This window comes from Schistocerca piceifrons, chromosome 8, assembly GCF_021461385.2.
Source record: "Schistocerca piceifrons isolate TAMUIC-IGC-003096 chromosome 8, iqSchPice1.1, whole genome shotgun sequence".
NCBI lineage: Eukaryota > Metazoa > Arthropoda > Insecta > Orthoptera > Acrididae > Schistocerca > Schistocerca piceifrons.
Window position 1 is genome coordinate 408,504,331 of NC_060145.1, and position 25,885 is coordinate 408,530,215.

The following is a 25,885-nucleotide window of genomic DNA, read 5'->3' on the forward strand; positions in this document are numbered from 1 at the left end:
AAATGTTTCAACCCATACTTAGAGGGTGATTCATTACGTTTATGAGGTTGCCTTCATCATGCTGCTGCATCTACTGAAGAACATCATTCCATTATTCTAGAAGGAAGCCACCACTTCACCAAACTTCTGATCATATACACACATATCAGTCTACTCCATCTTGGAGTATGAGTGGTTCTTTTACAATTAAAAGAATCCTTCAGGGCACTAATACACACTGTGTGATCAAAATGGCCCTACGTAATTGTCTTCCCTACAAAATTGCAAATTACATCACTGGCCAACTGATAGAAGTGCCACTACCAACTGATAAAGAGAAATCTCACAACCATTTGAAGTTTTTGGAATTGATTTTGCAGGGCCCCTGCTCTCAAAATAGGGCATCACTACAAATAAGTGTTATATTCTATTAATCACCTGTGCTGCAATTAGGGCAGTATATTTGTAACTAACAAACAATTCCACAAAAGACCACTTCTTACCACCCTTCCAGAGGTGTATATTTCAGTGTGGTATCCCACATATTATGTATAATGAAAACACCTAAACTTTCCACTAGCTAACTGAGACATATCTCTGCTGACAAGAGACACCAGTTCATTGTGCAACAAGGTATCATATGGAAGTTCATCGTGCCAAGAGTGGCTTGATGGGGAGGATGGTTGGCTCAATTAAACAATGCCACAACATGGTACTGAGTTGCTGCAGCATGAATGAAGAAGGCCTAGAAACTATATTTATAAACATAGAAGCTGCCCTCTACTGAAGATGCATCACACATATTGCTACTGATCATTGATGGTGCACACAGGCCACAATGCAGTGCTGTCCTCTAACATTTGAACATTCACTGCCTGATGGCTGGTCCCATGCTGCCTGGCACCAGAGAGTTGAATAGTGATGGCTCACATTGGAACCTCATGGAGTATTGTGATAACAGCAGCAGAAGTGCCAGTGTGTGACATGTGGTAATATGGAGGGTTATAAAGTGGGGGATTAAGTTGGGAAGTCACTTAAAATGATTGTTTAGTAGTAACTAGGGAGATCGTGACTAGAAAAAAATAAAAAATTCTCTTTCAATCTCTCCTGTTGTATTTCACATAACACAGAGTTCCAAATAACACCACTCTTTAATCACTGAGCAGCTCATTTTCTCCAGCCAATTTTCTCTTTTAGCATATGAGATAGCTTCTGTTTACTATATGCCTGAATAGACAATGAGCACAAAATAGATAAGCTAAATAGGAAATGAAGCTCAGTATGTTTTGTTTGCACTTAGAAGTGTCTCTGTTGTGTGCTGACTTGCTTTAATTTTTTGTTCCTCTACAGAATAATCATGATTGTAATGCAACTGAAATCAATAAAATATTTATTTTGCAGGACTGGACGTTCAGCAGATGCCTCAGGAAAGACCCTGGCATTTTCACATTCACTTCACAGCACTTTAGCTACTTACTAACATTTTTTTCCATTAATAATACCCAAGTATGAGTAAAAGCTAAGCAAGCAGTAGCAGATAAATTACACCTATCTAGAAGTATAACTATGAAAGCAAGTTATTCTATTAATTGTGTTATGTTAACATTGTTTTTATAGGCACAAAGACAGCCTAACAGATCATGGCAATAATCTGCTAATATAGCCTGCAGAATAAATCTCTTAAAGGAATTCCCCCCCCCCCCCCTCTTAATTTATATGTGATTAGATCCCTATTTCTAATTGTTCCCTTTGTATTGGAATCATTTGGCTACATAATTTGTACAAATGAATGAAATTAAGTTTCATTTATATGTCTATCATCTTCCTCATATTAAGCAGACATTAATTTAAGTGATCACTGGTTCCACAAATTAGGTAAAAAATCACAAAAATAATATTACTTTTGGGACAATGTTAAGCAATTGACATACAAACTAAGTGCATTGTTGAGGTAGGTGAGTTGTACAAAACTGCCTGCATATTCAAACCAACAGTTTAGTAATTCAGTTGTGATGTCTGTATACAGCAGGTAACAGCATGTTTGTAAATGGGACAACAAATGGTTCAAATGGCTCTAAGCCCTATGGGACTTAACATCTAAGGTCATCAGTCCCCTAGACTTAGAAACTACTTAAACCTAACTAACCTAAGGACATCACAAACATCCATGCCCGAGGCAGGATTCGAACCTGCGACTGTAGTAGCAGCGCGGTTCCCGACTGAGGCGCCTAGAACCGCTCGGCCACAACGGCCAGCAAATGGGACAACAGTTCATAGAAATGAGGAAGAGAGAAGACCACTGGAGTAGCCAACTCGATTGGAGAAATTCAATGTCATATGAGCTGCAATGGCTGGCTAGGGCAAAAAGGAGACAGTCAGATCCATACAAAGTTTTAGGCTAAGAAATGAAAGAGGAAGCCGTCTGTTAGAATTTTGCACAGAGCATAACTTAATCATAGCTAACACTTGGTTCAAGAATCATAAAAGAAGGTTGTATACATGGAAGAATCCTGGAGATACTAAAAGGTATCAGATAGATTATATAATGGTAAGACAGAGATTTAGGAACCAGGTTTTAAATTGTAAGACATTTCCAGGGGCAGATGTGGACTCTGACCACAATCTATTGGTTATGAACTGTAGATTAAAACTGAAGAAATTGCAAAAAGGTGGGAATTTAAGGAGATGGGACCTGGATAAACTAACTAAGCCAGAGGTTGTACAGAGTTTCAGGGACAGCATAAGGGAACAATTGACAGGAATGGGGAAAAGAAATACAGTTGAAGACGAATGGGTAGCCCTGAGGGATGAAGTAGTGAAGGCAGCAGAGGATCAAGTAGGTAAAATGACGAGGGCTAGTAGAAATCCTTGGGTAACAGAAGAAATATTGAATTTAATTGAGGAAAGGAGAAAATATAAAAATGCAGTAAATGAAGCAGGCAAAAAGGAATACAAACGTCTCAAAAATGAGATCGACAGGAAGTGCAAAATGGCTAAGCAGGGATGGCTAAAGGACAAATGTAAGGATGTAGAGGCTTATCTCACTAGGGGTAAGATAGATACAGCCTACAGGAAAATTAAAGAGACCTTTGGAGAAAAGAGAGCCACTTGTATGAATATCATGAGCTCAGATGCTCAGATGGAAACCCAGTTCTAAGCAAAGAAGGGAAAGCAGAAAGGTGGAAGGAGTATATAGAGGGTTTACACAAGGGCGATGTACTTGAGGACAATATTATGGAAATGGAAGAGTATGTATATGAAGATGAAATGGGAGATACAATACTGCGTGAAGAGTTTGACAGAGCACAGAAAGACCTGAGTCGAAACAAGGCCCCGGGAGTAGACAACATTACATTAGAACTACTGACGGTCTTGCGGGAGCCAGTCCTGACAAAATTCTACCATCTGGTGAGCAAGATGTACGAGACAGGCGAAATACCATCAGACTTGAAGAAGAATATAATAATTCCAATCCCAAAGAAAGCAGGTGTTGACAGATGTGAAAATTACTGAACTATCAGTTTAATAAGTCACAGCTGCAAAATACTAACGTGAATTATTTACAAACGAATGGGAAAACTGGTAGAAGCCGTCCTCGGGGAAGATCAGTTTGGATTCTGTAGAAATGTTGGAACACGTGAGGCAATACTGACCTTATGACTTATCTTAGAAGAAAGATTAAGGAAAGGGAAACCTACATTTCTAGCATTTGTAGACTTAGAGAAAGCTTTTGACAATGTTGACTGGAATACTCTCTTTCAAATTCTAAAGGTGGCAGGGGTAAAATACAGGGAGTGAAAGGCTATTTAGAATTTGCACAGAAACCAGATGGCAGTTATAAGAGTTGAGGGGCATGAAAAGGAAGCAGTGGTTGGGAAGGGAATGAGACAGGCTTGTAGCTTCTCCCCAATGTTATTCAATCTGTATATCAAGCAAGCAGTAAAGGAAACAAAAGAAAAATTTGGGGTAGGTATTAAAATCCATGGAGAAGAAATAAAAACTTTGAGGTTCGCCGATGATCTTGTAATTATGTCAGAGACAGCAAAGGACTGGGAAGAGTAGTTGAACGGAATGGACAGTGTCTTGAAAGGAGGATATAAGATGAACATCAACAAAACCAAAATGACGATAATGAAACGCAGTTGAATTAAGTCGGGTGATGCTCAAGGAATTAGATTAGGAAATGAGACACTTAAAGTGGTAAAGGAGTTTTGCTATTTGGGGAGCAAAATAACTGATGATGGTCGAAGTAGAGAGGATATAAAATGTAGACTGGCAATGGCAAGGAAAGCGTTTCTGAAGAAGAGAAATTTGTTAACATCGAGTATAGATTTAAGTGTCAGGAAGTCGTTTCTGAAAGTATTTGTATGGAGTGTAGCCATGTATGGAAGTGAAACATGGACAATAAATAGTTTGGACAATAAGAGAATAGAAGCTTTCGAAATGTGGTGCTACAGAAGAATGTTGAGGATTAGGTGGGTAGATCACATAACTAATGAGGAGGTATTGAATAGGATTGGGGAGAAGAGAAGTTTGTGGCACAACTTGACTAGAAGAAGGGATCGGTTGGTAGGACATGTCCTGAGGCATCAAGGGATCACAAATTTAGCATTGGAGGGCAGCGTGGAGGGTAAAAATCGTAGAGGGAGACCAAGAGATGAATACACTAAGCAGATTCAGAAGGATGTAGGTTGCAGTAGGTACTGGGAGGTGAAGGACTTGCACAGGATAGATTAGCATGGAGAGCAGCATCAAACCAGTCTCAGGACTGAAGACCACAACACAACAACAACAAATAGTAACTTTTCTATTGTTCATACAATATGGCTACATTTTCTAATCCTTACCAATGCCAACACATTTTGGTGTCATAAAAGTAGTTTCCACAAGGGAATTAAACTTGTATGAAGTTAACTTCCCAAGCATGACACAGTAGTTCTGAGCCAGAAACTTGGAAAATCTTTTACATCATATTTACAGCATCACAACTTTAACCATATTGATGAATATTTAAGTGTACCATGTGTTTTTGACAACTGTAATTGCATATATGTGAAGATACAGCTTTGTGAATAAAATTTTCATGTTTGATATTATTATGCAAAAATGTAAGCATCTAAAACAGAGCTGTCCCCAACTCAGACATTAGTTTGAACACTGCAGTGCTTTACTATAGTTGAGTCAGCATAAATTGATCCATGAGAGTTGCAGTGTTCTGGGTGCAGCAGCTTCCCAAGCCTGCCTTAGCCAATAAGATAATACAATTTTGTAAACATCTCTACAGTAATGCCTCAGTGTTGTCACAGCTCTATAGATGGCTACTCTTTTCACTTTCAACCATTAACACTTTGGAGCTGAAAGCTGGTAACAGCACTATGATCTGTCAGGGATCTTCTTATGCCACATCAACTATAGATGTATTCCTGTTGGATCATTATAGGCTGGGTAGTCAAGACACAGATGATGAACATCTACTGTGTCATTGTGTGAGAAACAACATGATAGTGGGCAACATGAGTTTCAAGAAAATTGTCTCTCATAAGATAACAAGATCCAGCAGTGATGATAAAACTGGCACTGTAATGGATTACTTACTGACAAATCCAAAGCTGTGGAAGACCACAAATGATTTCATGGTCATGTCAAGTGAAGATTTAGATGGAGATCACAGACTTTTAGGGTTAAACATTGTACAGAAAAGCTGTTGCAACATTAAAAACAGTGGGAATTCCAACAGTAACACCAGCAACAGCATGAAAAGCAGTGGGAATTCCAGTAACAGCAGAAATTGCTGTTACAACTATCACAAAACCAACAACAGTGTGCACCTGCAGCTGCATCATAATCGCTTCCCTCTCAGTCATTTGTCTGCTTCACCAAGGCAAAGAAGGGTTGTGAGGTCAGTTTATATTGTTTTGTTCTTCACTGCAAGGCAAATCCTGAACAAGAGAGTGTACTCATACTGTCTTGTAGTCATAAATTGCATGAAGTGAAAGCTATGCCCACTCTCTGACTGCAGTAGTTTGAGATTTTCTGGATTCTGTGGTTTCCTGACTGACTATTAGCGTCACCAGACCCACACACAAATACATCAAAATTTAATGTGTTAAGCAATGTACGCAGACATACACAGTATGAGCTGCTGACTTAGAAGGCTTAGCATGTGAGTGTGATTTTTCCCATGAATAGTGTAGTGCCTATTACATGTGGAATCCCTAATCCATGATGTTAAGGAGAACGGAAGTCATCTGATGCAACAGTGAGTGATATGCTGAAAATTCCAAAGCTCACAAGGTGAGAGTACCAGTGTAACTTGTGTTTAACAGTACTGCTGGGGTCGACTTTCTCTGTAGTAGTAGCTCCATTGTGTTCTATGGTCAACTTATGACAACAAGTCAGCTTCATCATCCAGTTTACTGAGCACCAGACTGTCCATAAGCCTGACAAAGGGTGATTAAGTAGTTAGCAATCCACTGCCATCATCACTGGTAGATGGACACAAACAGAGGCACATTGCCATCAGCATGTTACAAAGCAATCAGAAGCTCATTCAAAAGCTTTCTCTGAGCTGTTATTTAAAAGTACCAGGAAAGATAGTACAATTAAATCATGTCTAGATTGTGGACCAAGGCATCAATAACCTCATTGCACATTCAATGATGTCATCTATTTTGCATGCTGTCAAACTGGACATCTAGTAAATGTCTGCCTTGTTCAGTGGGTAATGACTACAGCTACTAGCACCCAGTGCATTTTCATGCTGATGCCAATAACAGCAGCAGACAAGATGTAGAAGCTCATCTCCAGCTGGAAATTAATGGAGCAATGGCAGAATTCCAGTTGTGCTCAGGCATGGTTGTGTCTTTGATGAATGTGGATGTGTGTCAGCTCACCAGCTCTCCACAGCTGTGGAATCCTCAGCACAGAGTGGAGACTGGAGATTCAGTCCAGTTGCAGGGTCAGATTGAAGACCAAGCTAAGTATAAAAATGTAAATTGGTATCTAAACCTGCTTGTAGTAACCTCTAGGACAACAAACATTTTAGGCTTAGGCACTTTTGCACTTCTTGGTTTCTAAATTCAAGACCAAGTGAATTTAGTTTTGGCTGTGATTCCATCTAAAGAACTTAGTAGATCTTGTGCACAATATATGCAACTGCTTGGACCTATTATTATGTCACATGGGGGACCTTTCTCAATTTATATGCTATCTCAAAGATGAGGGCTAGTTCACCTTTCAAAATAACAGGAAAGGTGTTCTGATGTATAAAAAAAGCTGAAATCCACTATCACTCAAAAATATACACAAAAGTGGTCTGTTCAGATGAGGTAAAGTATATGTGTTGTTGCATATCTCAAGATAAAAACACAAAACTCCATGTGAAGCTATTGAGAAATGACATCTTTGATGATAATGTGTGTTCTCATATCAGTAGGTGATGCTTTCATCTTATGATCATGAGACCAAAAAAACCTTCATTATGTTGTGGATGAATGTCTTCAATGGGTAACAGTTTAACACTTGGAGAGGAAGTTTTTCTTTTTTTAAATTTTACTCCATCTGGAACCTGGAAGTGCTTAGTAACTGTACTTATTTCAGTTGGTGGAAGAAATTTCAGCAATGAGTCACAGCTTGTGTTTATTGTAGCAGATCTAGATTTCAGTCATTAAGGGACCTTCTTCAGTGCTTGAGGTAATATGGGACCCTATTGAAATACAATCAGATATATGTTAACAGAAAAGTACAGTTGTAAGACTTTTACATATAATTGGGTGGTACATACCTACAGATAATGACAACACATATCAGCTGTTATTTGGCATCACCCCTTTTGGCCTATACATGTCCAGAATTCAAATTGAACTGAGGCTGCTGTTTAAAGCTATCTCACGACTCAGTGACTAAAGTTCATAAAGGTATATTTAAAACTGTGGCCTTAATCCTCTTCTAACTGCTATCATTAAATTTAATAAAAACCAATATATGTGTAATGTTCCTAGAAATATTTATATGTAATGTACTTCTCTAATGTAATACAAAAAATAATTATGTACATATCGATATCCAAGAACACAAAGTAGTTCATATTACTACCACTCTGACTGTAAAGAATTTTTACAGCTTTAACATCACTCACCTGTTGTAGTCACTCTTATTGTATATCAAAAAACATCTATTTCCTTAAAATTGTGAGCTTTGTGATAAGAAATAACCAAGGACAAATAAAATGCATTAGTGTAACATGATGCATGTACAGAGGGTGACATAGTCATGAATGATGTACACTGAGGCCAGCTGTGAGATAACTGTAAACAGCAGCCTTGGTACAATTTGAACTCTGGACTTGTATAGTCCAAAGAAGAGCTATGCCAAATAACAGCTGAAATATGTTAACTTTATCTGCTGGTATGTACCATTCACTTTTATGTGATATTTATACAACTGTACTTTGGTGTTAACATGTGTGCAATTGTATTTTAATTGGTTCCTGTATTACTTCTGCAAGTGTTGTATTGCTGCTTGAGGTAGTTAAATTCTTCATAGACATTACTTAATCAAATTTTTATCATTATTTAGAATACAGCATGCAAATGTGAGGAATATTATTCTTCACATAAGCTAAATAACAATAACAATTATCTTCACAACTGCTGTTTCCAATTGTTAGCATTGATGATGTTAGAAAACTCGAGCCTGTTTCATAATTTTTAATGCTACCTCCCATCATGCCCTTAAATGAAGAATGTCCTACCCATTATCCTTCCCACCCCTCCCAAAGTGATATTCAGCCACCCAGCGAACTTACACAATATCCTTGCCCATCCCTATTCCCTATTCCGCTCCTGGCTCATATCCCTGTAATAGACCTTGATGCGAGACTTGCCCCCTACATCCTCCCATCACCAACTACTCCAGTCTAGTCACAAGCATCACCTATCCCATCAAAGGCAGGAATATCTGTAAGAGCAGTCATTGATCCACAAACTAAGCTGCATTCTAGGTGGGCATGACAAACAACAAGCTGTGTGTCCCCATGAACTGCCACTGACAAACTGTGCCTAAAAACACCTGGACTACCCAGTTGCTGAGTATGCTGCCCAATACAATATTCTTCACTTTAATGACTGCTTCACAGCCTGTGCCATCTGGATCCTTGCTACCAACACCAGCTCTTCTGAATTGCACAGGTGGGAACTCTCCCTGCAATATATCTTATGTTCCCATAACCCCCTGACCTCAACCTTCATTAGTCGCTGTCCTTCATGCACCTATCCATTTCCCTCTGCCCTCTCTGGTGCTACACAGCCTTCTATTCCACCAACACACTCAGTCATTTTACTGCTCTTCTTTTCCACTTATCCCCTCCCCCTCCCCCACCCCTAGCCACTGTCTAACCTCCCAACTGCACATAGCTGCTCTACTCTCTCTCCACCTCGCCCCTGTATGCTCCCACAAGCAGTACTTTACTGTCCCCCACCCCATCCTGCTATCCATGCCCCTGCCACCTCCTTACCCCCGACACCAGTTTGATTCTCCCATCATGCACTGTTGCTTGCAGTCTGATCACTGAAGCCAGAGACAATGGTTGTGTGTGTGTGTGTGTGTGTGTGTGTGTATGTATGTGTGTGTGTGTGTGTGTGTGTGTGTGTGTGTGTGTGTGTGTGTGTGTTCTTCTGGCTGAAAGTTTAGTTGTTTAGCAGTTTCTTTGTTGTACCTGTCTGTGTATCAGCATCTCCCCTGTATGGTGAGTAGCAATCTATCATTTTCATAATATTGTCATTATTCCATCATGGATTTTCCATTGCTTGATTTTGTTCATGCTTTAATTGTGTGATATACTATGTTCCATGCCTTTGCTAGATTTTGTCATTTTAAATACAACTGCTTCAATTTATATACCAACAAAAATGATAAAAGTTTGAAAATAAAAAATAATTAAATGGGTAAAAATCTAGTCACCAAGAGCTGTTGGGAGAAAACACATATAAAGTATATGGAAATGCAGAAGCTTTTAGAGCCAGTGGCTCCTTCTTTTGACAGAAAAGTTGATGACTTTTCCATAACTCCCTCAAGTTCCTAAACCTTATCAGTCCTTTTTCTTCATCCCTCTTTCTTTCCCTTCAATCCTTCTGTAAGAAGAAGGAGCCACTGGCTTCAAAATCTTCTTCAATTTGTAGTTATTTATGGAGAATTGTGCAGTTTCTTTATTGATATAATATGATTTTTTTTCTTTGCAAGATTAGTGCTAAACTGCATAAACGTATTTACGAATTTTTCACTCAGTAGATTAAAAGGAGATGCTACTTTTCTGGTATGCCGTTAATGTAGTTTACTTGCTGTTGTGTAGTGTATATCTTTATGAAAGGGTCAGTGGACTTAACTGCTACACAATGAATGTGTTTGATCCCAGGTATGGTTAAAAACTTTTCCACAGGGGAGGACTGGAACAAGATACAGTCAGTATCATAAAAATTAAGGCTGGCATTCATGGTCAGGAGAGAGGTGTGCAAAAATTAGGATTCAAACATCCATTTATGATGTAAGATGGCATATACAGCAGTCATCAGTTGGGTTTGCACAATTCTCTGAACCTGATACAGAATTTGTTCAATAGAAACAGCTGGTAAGTAGGCATTGTTATGTTTTGAATAGTGTTACTATTGAGCATGTCCATATCCTTGTTGGATGAATGTAATTATTTCTCTAAATATAGCAATTTATTTTGTTATGAACCTCTTGACATATGGTACTAAGTGGCAAATGCAATCACAGGAGTCATATAGCAAACAAAAATGTTGTAAAAATCATGCTGTAACATAGAAACATACCATTTTTGTTGTAAAAAACTCTGAACGTATCTGTGTGATGGTGACCTGCAAACTGACCCATAATGATATCACGGAATTCTCGAACCATTACAATATATTTCCTATTATGTTTTTGGTGAAACCAGTGGATTCCAGGTATTGCAAGTCCACTTTCAAAGACACCAGGTGGTACAGACATAATAAGGTAAACCTGAAAAAGATGACAATGTTTAACCCTATATGTATAATAGACAAATATGAAATATATGACACATTAAGATGTAAAATTGTAACATTATCTGTGGACTAGTAACATTCCGTTAAAGTGCTGAAAGGAGTTTGTACTGAATACTGTGATCAATAATTTGCTCCCACTCCACATATGGTTGCACTTGAATTTGTCCCATGTAATAAATAGGTGGTCTCAGCTGACTTGTGTGTGAGAGAGATGCATAAAAGAATTTCACTCTGTGAATTCAGACTGTCATTTCAGAATGGTAGACAAGAAGACAGTACAGGTAAATGAGCTAATGACAGGGGTGGCCTGACCATGGAAAACACTATTAATGCCAAAAGTGGTCCTCTACATCTGGATACCATGAAATGTATTACCATTCATTCATTTTGCAAGAAGACAAACTGGTTAGTATGACTGAAAAATTTTTTTTTATCCTTTCTAATGTATAGCCACCTCCAAGCCAAGTGGCAAGCTATTCTGACTCTCACCCTGCAGTGGTACAGTTTTTTATGATAGCAACATGTCTCACTTCCCACTATAGTGACAAAAGATTTTCATGGAGACATTTGATTTTTGTTAGTAGTACAGAGAGTAATGTCTACTGTGTACATGTTTCTTTTTTAATTTATGTGCAGATATGAAAGGAGAAATGTGAACACTGTCCATCAACAAGACATGATGATGAGTGAGTGTCTTTACTTGTGCTGGAAGTGAAGTCACTTACACTTTGCCATCATGGCTTGGGAATGCTGTGAATTCCTGAGAAGAAGAGCTCTGGACTACAATGATCTCATGCAGGAACAAAAGAAGCATGTCATAAGGCATGTTATTATGTGGAACACCTGGATTCAATTTCTGGTACTGCCAGGGATTTTTCCTTAGTGGGAGGACTATAACATAATGCACTCAGCCTCACGATGCCAGTTAAGGAACTACTTGAATGAGAAGTAGTGGCTCCAAGATCTGAAATCTGAAAGTTGACTATAGTTGGGAGAGCAGTGTGTTGACCCCATTTCTGTCCAAACCGCATCTGCATGATGCCACATGGCAGACGATTACGTGGTGACTGGTCAGCTTCATGTGGTCTTCATGGACTGATCACTGAGTTTAGTTTTAATTTTCTAATGTACAAAATTGTCTCTCAATAATCAGTCGTTTCACTTTATCAAGAATTGCATATGCAGAAAATGTCTTGTAAAAACATAAAGCTGCACATGATGTTTGCCAGTCCCTCCATGTAGCTCCAACAGAGTTCTACACAAACTCGCAGAACTGTGTACCAAGTGCACTGAACTGAATGGAAACTGTTGAAGAATGATAGAGATGAGTACCTGTAGTGATATCTTGTATTATGTATTCCAATTTCTCTATTTTTTTAAAGAGCTATGGTAAACAAGAATTTTGGGTTTTATGAAATAATGGTCAAGAGATTATGAACCATGAGAAAACAAGGAAAATGTATATGACACTTCCATTTCATTTTGCTTCCCTCATTTTATTAAACTACTAGTTTATTACTAGCTTTATAATTCTTGAAAGTATTTAGAGAAATACTGAAGCAAAGCCTCAAGTAATTACAGTTTAATTTAGGAGTGTGACAAAAGTTCAGTACTTGATGGAGAGCCTGTTTTTGTTTTTGGTATTTGAAGCAACAGCATTTTGAGGAAGCATCCAAGCAAGCTTTGTGATGAAGCATGTCCCTGGCATTAGGTTACATTATTTGCTCTGCAGTGGGATACTGAGTGTTGCTGTAAAGAAAGAGTTTGTTGGTGGCTGCCCATTCAAATGATACATGAGAAGTAGTCATGCCACGCTAAAACCATCAACAAAACTTAGAAGTTAGTTTGTGAATCATCTGTGTGGTCCTTCTCCATTCACTTCTGTTTTGCTAGTGTGTGGAGTCAGAATATGTAATGCTAATAGGACACATGAAGTATGTTGAACAGTGATGCAGTATGTGGGCAGGGCTGCGACAACATTTGACACAAATAAAGCTAACACAGAGCCCAACAAGTTTAACACAGAAATTGTATCAAGATCAGAACATCACCTTTTGAGATGTTAGGAAGACTTTAGACATTGCCAATCTCATTTCTGTGAACAAATTAAAGAAAACGTACCCTCAAGGTAGAAACTGATTATAAGTTCTTTTCTGCCTTTAATTGTCCAGTAACAAGGTACTCTAAAATACATATACAGACATACTCATGTGACAATTTACTAGAATGTGAATGGCGTAAAAGGCTAGGCAATGGGAGTGCCAATGAGTATCTCACTCTTAGAAACATAGTGAAAGACAGTCAACTAGTTAACTACAGAAAACACACACGCACCAACAAAATATTACACACACATCAAGTTCTTTTTCATGAAGAAAATGATATACGAGTCTATCACTCACATGTTCAATGAGAAGGACACTTACAGCAAATGTGTCATAGCAGTAGACCTTTGTGGGTACCTTCTTTTTATTTCTGTTATAAGGCAACTAGAAAGTTCCATACATTTTGTCATGTGTTATAGTTACCCTTTGAACGTTGACATTATGTCACTTCTTTGCTTATTAGTCATGGCTAGTAAAGTTTCTGGGACACACTCAAGTGAGCACAGGTGATAATCAACTGTGTCCAAATCCAAGTACAATGCAGCTGCCATCATTGGTAACGCAAGTAAATAGGCCAAAGAGGAGCATGCTCAAAAGCCAGTAATGTAGCACAGTTCAATTCGCAGCAATGTCAGCTGTACTACAATACTTGAAGCAGGTAAGATGCAATGAGAATGAGACATGAAGGGGCTGTAGCTGCATAAAGCCACACTTTTATGCAGCTGCACATGAGTTGTGGCACCTAGGGGCCATGCAGTACCTGGAGACCCTGTGCAAACTCTTCATTGTTTTCACATGCTGCAGGTACTAATGTTAGCCTGGGAATGCTCTTGCAGTTATGGTTGACAGTTTCCAAAACTGCCTTCATGTTTTCATATATTGTACATTGTTATCATAGTCATGTTCTAGAACTACCTTCATGTCGATGTCTTTAATTTCCAGTTGGAATCCATGAAATTCAATGAGATATTTGGAATGCCTACACTCTAAATCTGTCCCCCTTTCTCTTTTCCTCTTCTCCTCCTCATTAAGTTTCTTGCTTTTCACATACATTTCTTTGTACAGCATATTCTATCTCCCCCCCAACCCCCCCCCCCCCCCCTTGCCACTCATGCACCTTGACACCCCATCATTTTTCTAAAAGGTCTTTCTCAAATGTATTTTGATTTTGTAAATTATTTAGTAGTAAAGGTAACTACTTACTGAATAGCAGAGGCACTGAATCATCAAAAGGCACATAAACAAGCCTGAAAACTTTGATAGCATTTGTAAAAATCTTATTTTGAATTGAAGTACGTACACACATACACACACACACACACACACACACACACACACACACACACCTCTATGGTTACATTGTGTCAGGGTGCGATTTGTGCTTTTACCAGTGGGGGGGGGGGGGGGGGGGGGATGTCTTAGGGGGTTAGTAGAATTATGTATGTTACTAGCTTGGACCGTGGTGTTACGCATGGTTAAACAGCTATTTATAAACAGATGTTAATGCCGAAACTCACTACTGATCGTATGCACTATCAGAAAAGCCATCCTTTGTTATATCTTTAAAAGTACATTATAAGTAAAGCTTATTTACAAATTCATCTACATACGGGTACAGATATATGAGGGGAATTCAAAAAGTAGAGGCACATTTGTGAAAAGTTGTACTTATTCTGATGATAGAAAACTGAAACATATTAATAGTATTAATAGTAAGACTTATTAAAAACTTTCAGTGCTCGGCTCCACAAATTTAAATTATATGTAAAGTTTTACTCCATTGCGTGGGAAATAAACATCCCAGGTAGGGATGCATAAACTAAAACCAGAGGAGGGGATGTTCTGATGCAGAGGGGGTGGGGGGGGGGTGGGTGTGGGGGGGTGGGGGGGGGAAATCCCCCCAATCCCCCCCTGCAAATCGCACACTGCATTGTGTCAGCAGAATATGCTGTGCTGCAGCAATTCTACAATCTGCTGTTTGCAGCCATGCCATCCAACAAGCTAATCAACACCACCACCAAACCGAAATGTTCCTATCAACACCAAGATGTAGCAACACATCATACCAAGAGCTGGGTGAAAACTGCAACAGCCAGATGAGCAAGGCATTTCTCCACATAAAATCTGGTCCCCAAGAACACTGACCCACAATAAACCTCCAGTTGCAAATACGAGCAGTGGACAAGGTACATCAATATGGAAATTGAAAGACTACACATAACTAAAACTGAATTTCTTTTGTGAACTGCTAATCTGTATGTTTATTTTTGTTATCTCTTTCATTATTCATTTTATGCCTTTGCTGTGTCAAAGTGTCAAAAAATTTCCACTGAACAAATTTAAAATGTTGAATTAACTATCTAAATTTATAAGATTACAATTAATGTTACTTAAAAAACTGTGTTGAGGAGTCATGTCAGGTCGAAGGGGCAAGAGGAGAAAGGACTAATAAGGGAGTGCCGGGGGGGGCTGGTGAACAGGGTCTGATGGTCTGATCACTGGGATGGAATCAGTTGGTGCATGAATAGAAATGGAGGAGGAAGAGAATGTCCATGGGATAGGAATGTGACTAGGGCTCTGGCATTGGTGAGTATAATAATACAGGAGTTGATAGGAAGGGAGGCTGTAGAGAAGAGAGTATGGGTGCAGGATGAGTTAAGTTAAGACTCTGCAGCAGAGTGAAGGTGGGTGGGGGGCAAGGCACTAGTGAAGACTGGAGCCCAGTGAATTACAGGAGCAATGGACCTATTGTGAGAACAACCTCTGTGTATGTAGTTCAGAGAAGCTGGTATTTGGGTAATCGATACAGATGATAAGGGTTGTGAAGAAGCCATTGAAATTGAGCATTTGTGCTCAGCAACATGCTCAATCTGTGGATGGTCAACTCTGGTCTTGGTCACAGTTTGGTTATGACCATTCATTCAGATGAACAGCTGGTTGGTCACATAAACGCTGTGCAAAAATTACAGCAGAACTAGTATAGCACATGACTACATTCACAAGTGGCCCTGTCTCTGATGAGGTAAGTCAGCCTGTGATGGGACTAGAGAAGGATGTGATCAGTGGGTATACTGGACATGTCTTGTACCTGCAAGGAGTGGCAAGGAGTTAGGAGTGTGTGTGGCATGAGGATGGATCAGGAAATTGTATAGATTGGGTAGACAGCAAAATACGATTTTGGGAGGGGAGGGAAGGATTGTGCATAGGATGCTCCTCATTTCTGGGTATCTTGATAAGTAGTTGAAGTCCTGTTAAAGGGAATCATATTGGTAATTATGGTGGTGCTATTTTGCATTAGGTTCAAGGGTGTTGTTGGAGGATTAGGGATTTGTGAGGGAATGGCATGGGAAATCTGTCATTGGACTACATTTGGAGAATAGTGCCTTATCGAGATGTTCAGGGTAGTAGGGAATGGAAGTCTCATCACTGCATATGCACCTTGCTTGGGTGGTTTGACTATATGGGGATGATTTTTTTTTCATGTAGGTTGGATGACAGCTATCAAAATTCAAATACTGTTGATAGTCAGTTGGTCTCATATGGAGAGAGGTATGGATGGAGGCATGAGAGAGGTGGAGCTCAATGTCCAGAAGCTTGAATTTGGGCAGAGAATGACCAAATGAAGATGATAAGATGTTGAGGCTGTGTAGGAATGACGACAGAATGTTTTTTCTCTGGCTTCAGATCATGAAGATGTCATCAATGAACCTGAGCCAGACAAGAGGTTTGGGGTTATGGGTGTCTAGAAAAGCTTCCTCTAGACAGTCCATAGATACATTGGCATAGGCTGGTGGCATGTGGGTCATACGAGAAATCAATGATGGCCTGTACCAGCCCTGCTGCAATTTCTGCACACATCCAAATCTACTCTGCTCATCACCATAACTTTCCTCATCCTGTACCTACAACCTCATCCCACGGTCTTACCCTTCCTCTATTCTGACACCCTCTGCCTATCGACTCATCCATATCATTGTCATCATATGCTGCAAGAACTCTTGCTCACATCACATACCTACCCTATGCTCCTGCAGCCTCTCTTTTTCATATTTCTGTCCTAAGCACTTACTGCCTACCTCAGCCTCCTCTTTTCAATCCTCCTTCCTGCTCCTTTCTTCCTTTCTCCCTTGCTCACTCCTCCTGACATAGTCCCTAACCACAGTCAAGCAACAGAATTGCAGACCCAGCACATGTGTGCAGATGTTACATCATTCTCACTATAGGTGCTTATCTCTCATCCTAGTACCTGAGTGCATTTTATTCCTTTTTAACCTTCACAAGTGGAAGATCAGCTGTTGTGGAACACACTGTGCAGCCAAGAGACCGCTAGATCTGATTTGATAAGACTGAGGTACTGGCAGCCACAAGTGGAATGTATGAAGGGCTTCAGGAGAGGCTATAGAGAGTGCAAAGTACCTCACTAATTTTAATCTGAAACAGGAGTGTGTGAAACTAAATGTTGTCTGGATTCTGGCACTGGAGAAGATGTGGCTTCATGCTTATGCATGGGAGTGTGCAGAAATGGAATTTTACTTCAGTCAGTGGCAAGCCAGGGTGTTCATCAGACCTTCAAAAATGGTTCAATGTCCTTTGCAGATGGGGACAAAATACTGGGTTTCAACGAGAAATTCATCTGACCACAGCTTAATAGCCCAGAATATTTTAATAAGTATCTTAGTAATTTTATACTTCCTTTTTCATCTCCTGAAGGGAAGTACTAGCCAGCAGTTCTGAATTTTCCTAAGGTATTACAAAATAAGTTTAAGAATTAAACTCACAAAGATCCATATTATATCAGTTAAAATGCTGTTACCAGACGTTATATTAAATGCTAAATAGATAGCAAAGCTAAATATGAAAGTAATCCAAATAATTTCTCTGTGTAGCTCCTATTTCACAGAAGAAATTTATTTAAAAGCTTGTAGTTTATCTTGTATTAAAGTCTTGCATACCTACTTTCACAGATTCTGTTTTTCTGTGGGAACTTATCTGTATATGGTCGATATAAAGCCACTATTAAATACAAACTAAGGTGATAACCTTTAAGCTGACTTGCTTCATATCACTGAGATACATCATGTAAGTAATCTGTGAAACAGTAAACAGCTAGCTGAACAGACATTATCCAAGTCACAACAACACAAGTAAAAGTTTTGTACAGTAAGTCCAAAAGTTGAGCTGTGATGCATTTACATTTCTTGATCAATGATGCAACCACATCTCTATTATTCTTTGTGATACATTGAATGTGAAAGATATACATTTTAATTATCAACATATTTCAAGGGCAACTTCATTTATGGAGATTTACCTTCAAATCTTTTTCTCTTGCTTTCAGGAGTTCCATTCTAAGCCAGCTCCAAATTCCTAAAGGATCATCTTCCAAGGCAGCTTCATTTCCTTCTGCAACGAGGTTGCTATTAAAAATCACAAGGACCAGCCTCAGGGTATTATGGACTTCAGAATAACAGCCTGTCTTAGAGAATAGCTTCATTGACTGAAAAAATGAATAAAAAGTAATGTTATTTTCTATTTTTGTTGTCAACAGTTATGGAAAAAAGAAGTATAAGCAGTACAGCATCACTGTAGGTACTGTACCAAAACTAAGAAATTAGTAATTACATTGAAATGGAGAATACAAATTTTTGCAGTGCAAATATACTGATATAGTATTATGTGGCTGGTCAGTGACAGCATTTCACTTGTGATGGAACTAAAAGATCCAGGGATTGAATCCCAGTCAGACCACAGATTTTTGGTTGGTTGGTTGATGTGGGGGAGGGGACCAAACAGCCAAGTCATTGGTTACATTAGATTAGGGAAGGATGTGGAAGTAAGTCAGCCATGCTCCTTCATAGGAACTATACCAGCATTTTCCTTATGCAATTTATGGAAATTACAGGAAAACCTAAATCAGGATGGCTGGATGTGGGTTTGAACCATCATCCTCCTGAACATAAATCGAGTTTGCTAACCACTGAGTGACCTCACTCAGTGTGGATTTTTCAGTCTTCACTTGTACCTATGACTGACCTCTCAAAGACATGGCACTTCACCAGGAATGACATGTGGTTGAGTTTCCACATTAAATTGTAAGATCCCTTCCACAAATTGGATAACTAGATCAGTCAGGAACATGCAAGTCATAGGCATCCAATTTAAAGACACACACCAGGCTACTGAGTCTCACAAATTTATTATTTTTACTTTTAATGTGCTCTTTCATATTTTTTATTTACATCTTTGTGTCAGGTGAAAATGTGATAATGGTTCCAAATTCATATTTTTCCAAATTCACATTTGCCAGAATTGTTGAAAATTTTGGAAAAGGTAATAGTCAAGCAGCATCTTAACCATCTGGCTACAAAGTATACACTGTTGAAATCACAGTTTGGGTTTCTAAAGGTCCATTTTTGAGAAAGCAATTTAGAGTCACAGCAATACTGTGCCTAATTCGTTTGACAACAAATTGCAGCCTGCGAGTATATTCAGTGATCCTTCAAGGCATTTGATTGTATGAATAACAATTGCTGGGCAATTTATTTAAAATATTATGCTATTACAGAAGCTTCAATGAAATTGTTCAAGTCATATCTGTCTAACAGGAAACAAAGTGTATCAATAGGAATAGCCCTATATTAAAGTATCAGTCATTACTCAAGTGCGAACTAATTTCATGTGGTATTCCATGAGGTTCCACCTTTGGGCACTTATTAATTCATGTATTTATTAATAACCTTGCTTCTGTAACAGAGCCAAATGCTAAGTTTATTTTGTTTGTGGATTCATACAAACACTACAATAAGAACAAAACATGGTAATAAATGTAATATGTTAGTTATCAGGAGTAAACAAACTTTTAAGGGGCAAAATTACGTCAGTTTAAAGAAGGACCTAATTAACATATTCCAAGGCCAAATAAGGGAATCTGTTAAGAAAATGTGCTCACTTTTTTCATAAAAAAGGTAAAAGAGCTATATGTAATGAATACAAGGACTCCACAACTATGCATGCAACTGACAACTCAAAAAGCTAACTGACCCATAAGACCAACAGTTAACCACATTAATAGCCTCAGATACAAGTTAAGCTTACACAATAACATTTTGCAAATGAGGAATGTGTTCAGGCATCTGTTTACGGTATGCAATACACAAAAATTAGTACAGAAAATGAAAAATGTCCAGATTCCAATAAATCCAAAATGAGTCTCACTTGATTATAACCAATTTGTATATAAGACTATAGAAATCATATTGAGACTATTAAAATCATATAAAAAAATCTCCTCCAACAGGTGATATGATTGCTGTGTAGGTGGCTGATTTTATTCTCGTGTTAAATTTGGTGCTGCCATACAAATATTTTTAGTTCCAGCAGGAATATTACAATCAGCCTAACACCTCGTTATTGGTTGTTGCCATGGAGGATCATAAGCAAATATTTTCATTAGTCATTTAGAACAATACATCTTTTCCAGATAGCACAGAACAGTGTGGCATGTTATTTACTACTTTCAGTATATCAGTGACACACTAATTCTCTATGAAGACACAGAGGACAGTTTTGAAAATGTCCTAAACCTGTTTAACAGCTTGACCAGAAGATAACTTTCACCAGTGAAAAAGAGAATGACCAAAGAATGAACTTGGACATTACAATTTCTAAGTAGCATGGTAAACATTGATTTGCAATTTTTTTTTAATCGACTACTACTGATGCCATTGTTACCACTGACTCAGAGCACACTAAAAAGTATAACCAAGCATTTTTGTAGTATGATCAATAGATTAATAAAACTCCTACTTGAATATGAAGAAAGACAACATGAATGACAAACCTCAAAAGAAATTTCTTGGCACAATGGATGCTCTACTGTTAGTTGTAGACAGTATTCATAGGATGGTGATGAGGAAACCAAGCAACAGAAATAATGAGATTGCACTTATAAATATGCGATGGGCAAAAGTATACAGTTTATGGTAGTATAACATATTTTAGATCATACCTGTTTAGGAAGTTTAAAGTGTATATAATGTTCAGGGATAATTATACCGTGTTACACAGCAGAAATGTATTATGGACAAATGTAAAATTTTCCCAAAGTTCTCTTTAGCCAGCATGAACTAGGGGCAACCCAGGCCAATCCCCCATGTTGCAGTCAACATGACAAACAGGCAGGAGGTCAACATTGCCAAAACTGGAAAAAACCCAGAGGACATTGCCTCACCTCACACAAGTGAGAAGTCAGAATTGTAAAATCAGGAAAATGACCTCAGCAAGGAGAGGGCATTGTGTCATTCTAACAGCATAGCTTGGTTTCATAAAAAAGAGTAAGAGTTTAATGAGAACATTTATCAGCCTCTGAAATGAAATTTTCACACTGCAGAGTGAAAATTTCATTCCAGAAACATCTCCCAGGCTGTGGCTAAGCCACATCTCCACAACTTCCTTTTTTTCTGGAGTGCTAGTTATCCAAGGTTCATAGGAGAGCTTCTGTAAAGTTTGGAAGGTAGGAGATGAGGTACTGGCAGAGTTGAGGCTGTGAGGGCAGGTCATGAGTTGTACGTGGGTAGTTCCATCAGTAGAGCACTTGCTCGTGAAAGGCAAATGTACTGAGTTTGAGTCTTGGTCCGACACACAATTTTAATCTGTCAGGAAGTTTCACTTCTCAGCTGGCTGAAATGGCAGAAAGGCAACAAGCTGAAGCCCTGGAAGTCATTCTTATGAGATAGAGGGGAGCTGAAGAGTGCTGATGAGCCTGGAAAAATAGGTCACTTTCAGTCATTACTGGCCAGGCATAACATCATTAACTTGGACAAGTAGTAATAAATACTCACACTTCTGAACCTTGACATATTTGCGTTGCAGTACACCAACAGTGAAGCTGAAGCTGTCATACATGAAACTGTTTGTCAAGATGTCTTCTGTCTTCAAGACGCTACCTTTCCGTACTCTAGGGTGTCCATTTCATTTTCATTGAAAAAGGAGACATTTAAAATATATTAGAGAAAAACTTGGGACAATGAAGAAAAAAAACGGGACATAAATATTGTATTGACTAAATTTAATACACATACAAGTTTACCTTTAGAACGTGGACTCAGATGATCCCAAATCACTTTTTACAATTATTCTGCCACACTATCACCATACTTTTCACTTTTATGTACTTTATCAAGAAGTGCATTTTCGTTTGAAATTGTATCATAAAAGTCAGTACACGGTTCACCATTAAAGTGTGTTTTGACAGTGAGTAAGGTCCTCACTGTTTCAACTTACAGTCTGCTTTTTGTTCTCCATCTGACCAAAAAGAATTCACTAATGAAAACACACGTTCCACAGCAGCATTTGACCCAGGAATTGCCAGACAAAACTCCACCAAATAATCATGTTTTTCATGTTAATGTTTTTACTTTTGAAATAAGCAAATATTTTACAGCCACTTTGTAGGGAATTGTGCACCACATGTGCTGGACAGCCAACACCTACTACATTATTCACTGTGTTCTGTTGCAGTTTATAGAACAAATTGTTTTTTCCTTTCCTCTGCTTACCACCAAAATTGGTGTTAGTGTTGTCTGCAGAAACTGCAATCACCTTTCCCTCAAGATCATATTTCCTTAAAACCTCCAGCACGTAATTCTGAAGTAGATCTGCTACAGTATTTCTGATGCACACTAACAGCTGTGGCCCCAGACTAATAATTGCAAGCAGTCATCAATATCTCCAACCTTCCTTGGTGGAAAGACTATGCTTTGGCTCATCTCCACATCATTCAGAGCTACTGAGAGATTACCTGAGCACACCCCTTTAATGGTCATGAGAATGCTCTGGTAATATACAGTCAATGTCCTTGGCAGTAAAGCCCACTGTACAGGCTATGCCAGCTGTCAGCAATGCCTACCAGCCACCTAAAAGCTTGTTTGCGTGAACCATACGCTACTGGATGATGCTCTCTGCACTTGTTGAGATGGCGTCAGCATTTTACAAGACAGAATGCTACAGTGCCACTGACCTTGGAGCCAACAGACAGAAGAATACATGATTGTAAACTTTTACGTAACAGATTCTTGTTCTGCTAATGTTGTACCATTAATACCCAGCGCATTGACTGGCCTCTTCATTTGCACTCCATGGTTCATCATGTCAACAGCACTAGGTGCCTCAACCCATATCCCTACAACAGGGTGATTATAATTAAAGTTTCAGTTCCAAAATGCTGTAAAAAAGGAATCATTCCTCAGAACAATGTCAGATTTGCACTTAATATTATCAAAGAAGTGAGAAGTATTATGGAAACAAAACAAACCTAATGAAAATTTCCCCACTAGATGACAATGTAAACATCATAATGTAAATGGGTTCAGTCACAAATGACAGAAGAATCTTAATATGACAGATATGATGTGAGTTGTACATTAAACAAACCATACTGTGCAATGTGCATGATCACACTAGTTTGACATGTGACAGCTGTGTCACAACATTTCAATCCCACATTTCACTGTCAGGTAAGGCCACCCACCATTGCAAGGTTGTACCGCACTGAATGGAAAAAAATGGTTTTTAATTGCCCTGTGGGCAAAAAACATATAAAAATAACAAAAACTAGTTTTTAACCTTTAACTCCTGAAATGTGATCTTTCAATCGATGCACAAATTTTCCAACTTGCTCTATGTATTCAATTCAGGTGGAATGCTTCTATACTTCCCCAATTCTCTTTAAACTGCCAACCTCACACTGTTTTGTTGTCAGTTGCATTATCACCTTCTTTGTCAGTTGTTGATAAATGTTATCAACGTGTGGTGGTGTTTTCCTTGATCTCACCTCGTGAACCACATACCTGTTTTCTTCAGTGTAATACAAAATGTATTTACAGGAATGTGCAAATGTTAATGGTCCTAAGTTTGAGCAAATTGTTAGTCAGTGGACGGAGGAAATGGCAGTTATATAGATCAAGAAATATACAAAAAAGATGGCCTTTTTTAATAAAAAACAGTGATTGCAGTTCTTTTAGTGAACAAGAGGGACATTCAGATGAAGAACTTCAAGACAAGTGTAATGGGGAACTTTCTGTTTCTCCAATAAAACACTTAAACTGTTAGTTAAAATTAAATGTGTACTGAGCAGTAATACAAAAAAAGTAGACACCAGTAATGAATGTCAGTTTTGATGACTTTCTTTTTTTACCTATTAAGTGCAATTTTTATGTGATGGTTTAAACCCTGGAATTTAATTTTATATGGAAATTTACTTGCTACAGAGATACTACAATTTTACAGGATTTATAACTCAGTTCTCTGACAGTATGTTTATGTGTACTATTTACAAAAACTGTACAAAAGTATTTGAGTTTGTGTGATCAAAAGTAAAATGCTGCAGGCATTATTTAGTGCAATAAGTTCAACAAGTAGTCATTGATTAACACTGACATAATTGTAAAAATAAATGCTATGTAACTTCAGTTAAAATTTTCATATGATTTGCACCTTAAAACTCAGTTTAAACATAGAAGTCTCATGGACCCCACCTTGCAATATATATTACAGGAAAGTCACCTCATTAATCAAGGGTTAACACATTGAAACTGATGGATGTACTAGATACATTCACTATGTTTTAACCATAAAATCCAACGGACGTATGTCATACGTTTGTGGCGCCGATGAGGTCAACACCAGCATCGATATGCGTTCGTCTTTGGACTGTGAGCAATGTCTTTGGACTGTGAGCATTGTCTTTGGGCTGTTCCGCCATGTTAAGTTCTTTGTGAGCCTTGAATGCGTTTAGGTGAATAAATGAACTACTGCAAAATGGGTGTTGTTTGGTGTAACCTACCCGAACCTTCCCCTCACAGGTGACCCCGAGTTGTAACGTCTTCCGTTTTCGCAATTTTACTGTGTCCGCAACCTCCACGTCGGTTATTTTTGCGTGTATTACATTGACACAGCATTCAAACAATGACTTCGGCCCAGCGCCTAACGCTGGATTTTGTGATCGACATGCATCATGTTGTGGGCAATGTACACCCACCAGGACTGCAAACAATGCGTCTCACTCAACGATTACGCCAATTTCACCAGACATTTTTGAGCCTGCAACAATAAGTGAGGTTAGGAGTGTGCATTACTCTGGCTATCAAACAAATTTGTTCCCACCACATGTGCCCTCCCTCATCAAATGTGGTTGGTTACCTCTTACGTATCTCCGTGCAGTGCGGAGCCAATGCCGATTTCTGCAAATGCTTCGGTGGATAACCTACCACCACCAGGACAACGATTTGCCATGCCGCAATCCGTGCAGTACCAAGTGGATACCCGCCATGTGGCTGGAACTGCTTCGTTCACAGGTGTACCTCCTCAGTATCCAACCACGCCCACGCCTGCCTTGGTCCAACATTAGCACATGCCTTCCTACTTCCAAACCTCGGCCTGAAACAGGAACAATAACTTGTTATCTGTGCCTGACATCCTTCTCTGTGCCACCGCCTCAGTGTTTTGTGCCACGACATTCACCTTATCCGCACACCGTTTTGAGTGGAGCGACTAAGAACAGTGAACACTCACACATTCCATCCCACGTTCGACATCATTTCCCACACTGTGCTTCTGAACAGCCTGCATCTCCACAGCCTCCCTGCAACACAGCTGGCCCTGGCTCTGATCATACATCGAGCTTTCCACGGACTAACACGCGTTCTCAAACTTTGAACTTTTTCTCACCTGTCGCCCCCGTGCCGGCTCCAGTCGAGC

General features: G+C 38.9%; 1 protein-coding gene across 1 annotated transcript in view; it reads right to left on the reverse strand.

Annotated features, from left to right (window-relative positions):
• Positions 1–25,885, reverse strand: part of LOC124712391 (acid sphingomyelinase-like phosphodiesterase 3b) — a 104,692-nt gene that overhangs the window by 56,908 nt on the left and 21,899 nt on the right. Inside the window, exons 2-3 of the mRNA XM_047242687.1 lie at positions 18,441–18,626; positions 10,809–10,998 (exon numbers count right to left, since the gene is read on the reverse strand). Coding sequence (XP_047098643.1) covers positions 10,809–10,998; positions 18,441–18,626 — 376 coding nt within the window. The remainder of the gene's footprint in view (positions 1–10,808; positions 10,999–18,440; positions 18,627–25,885) is intronic.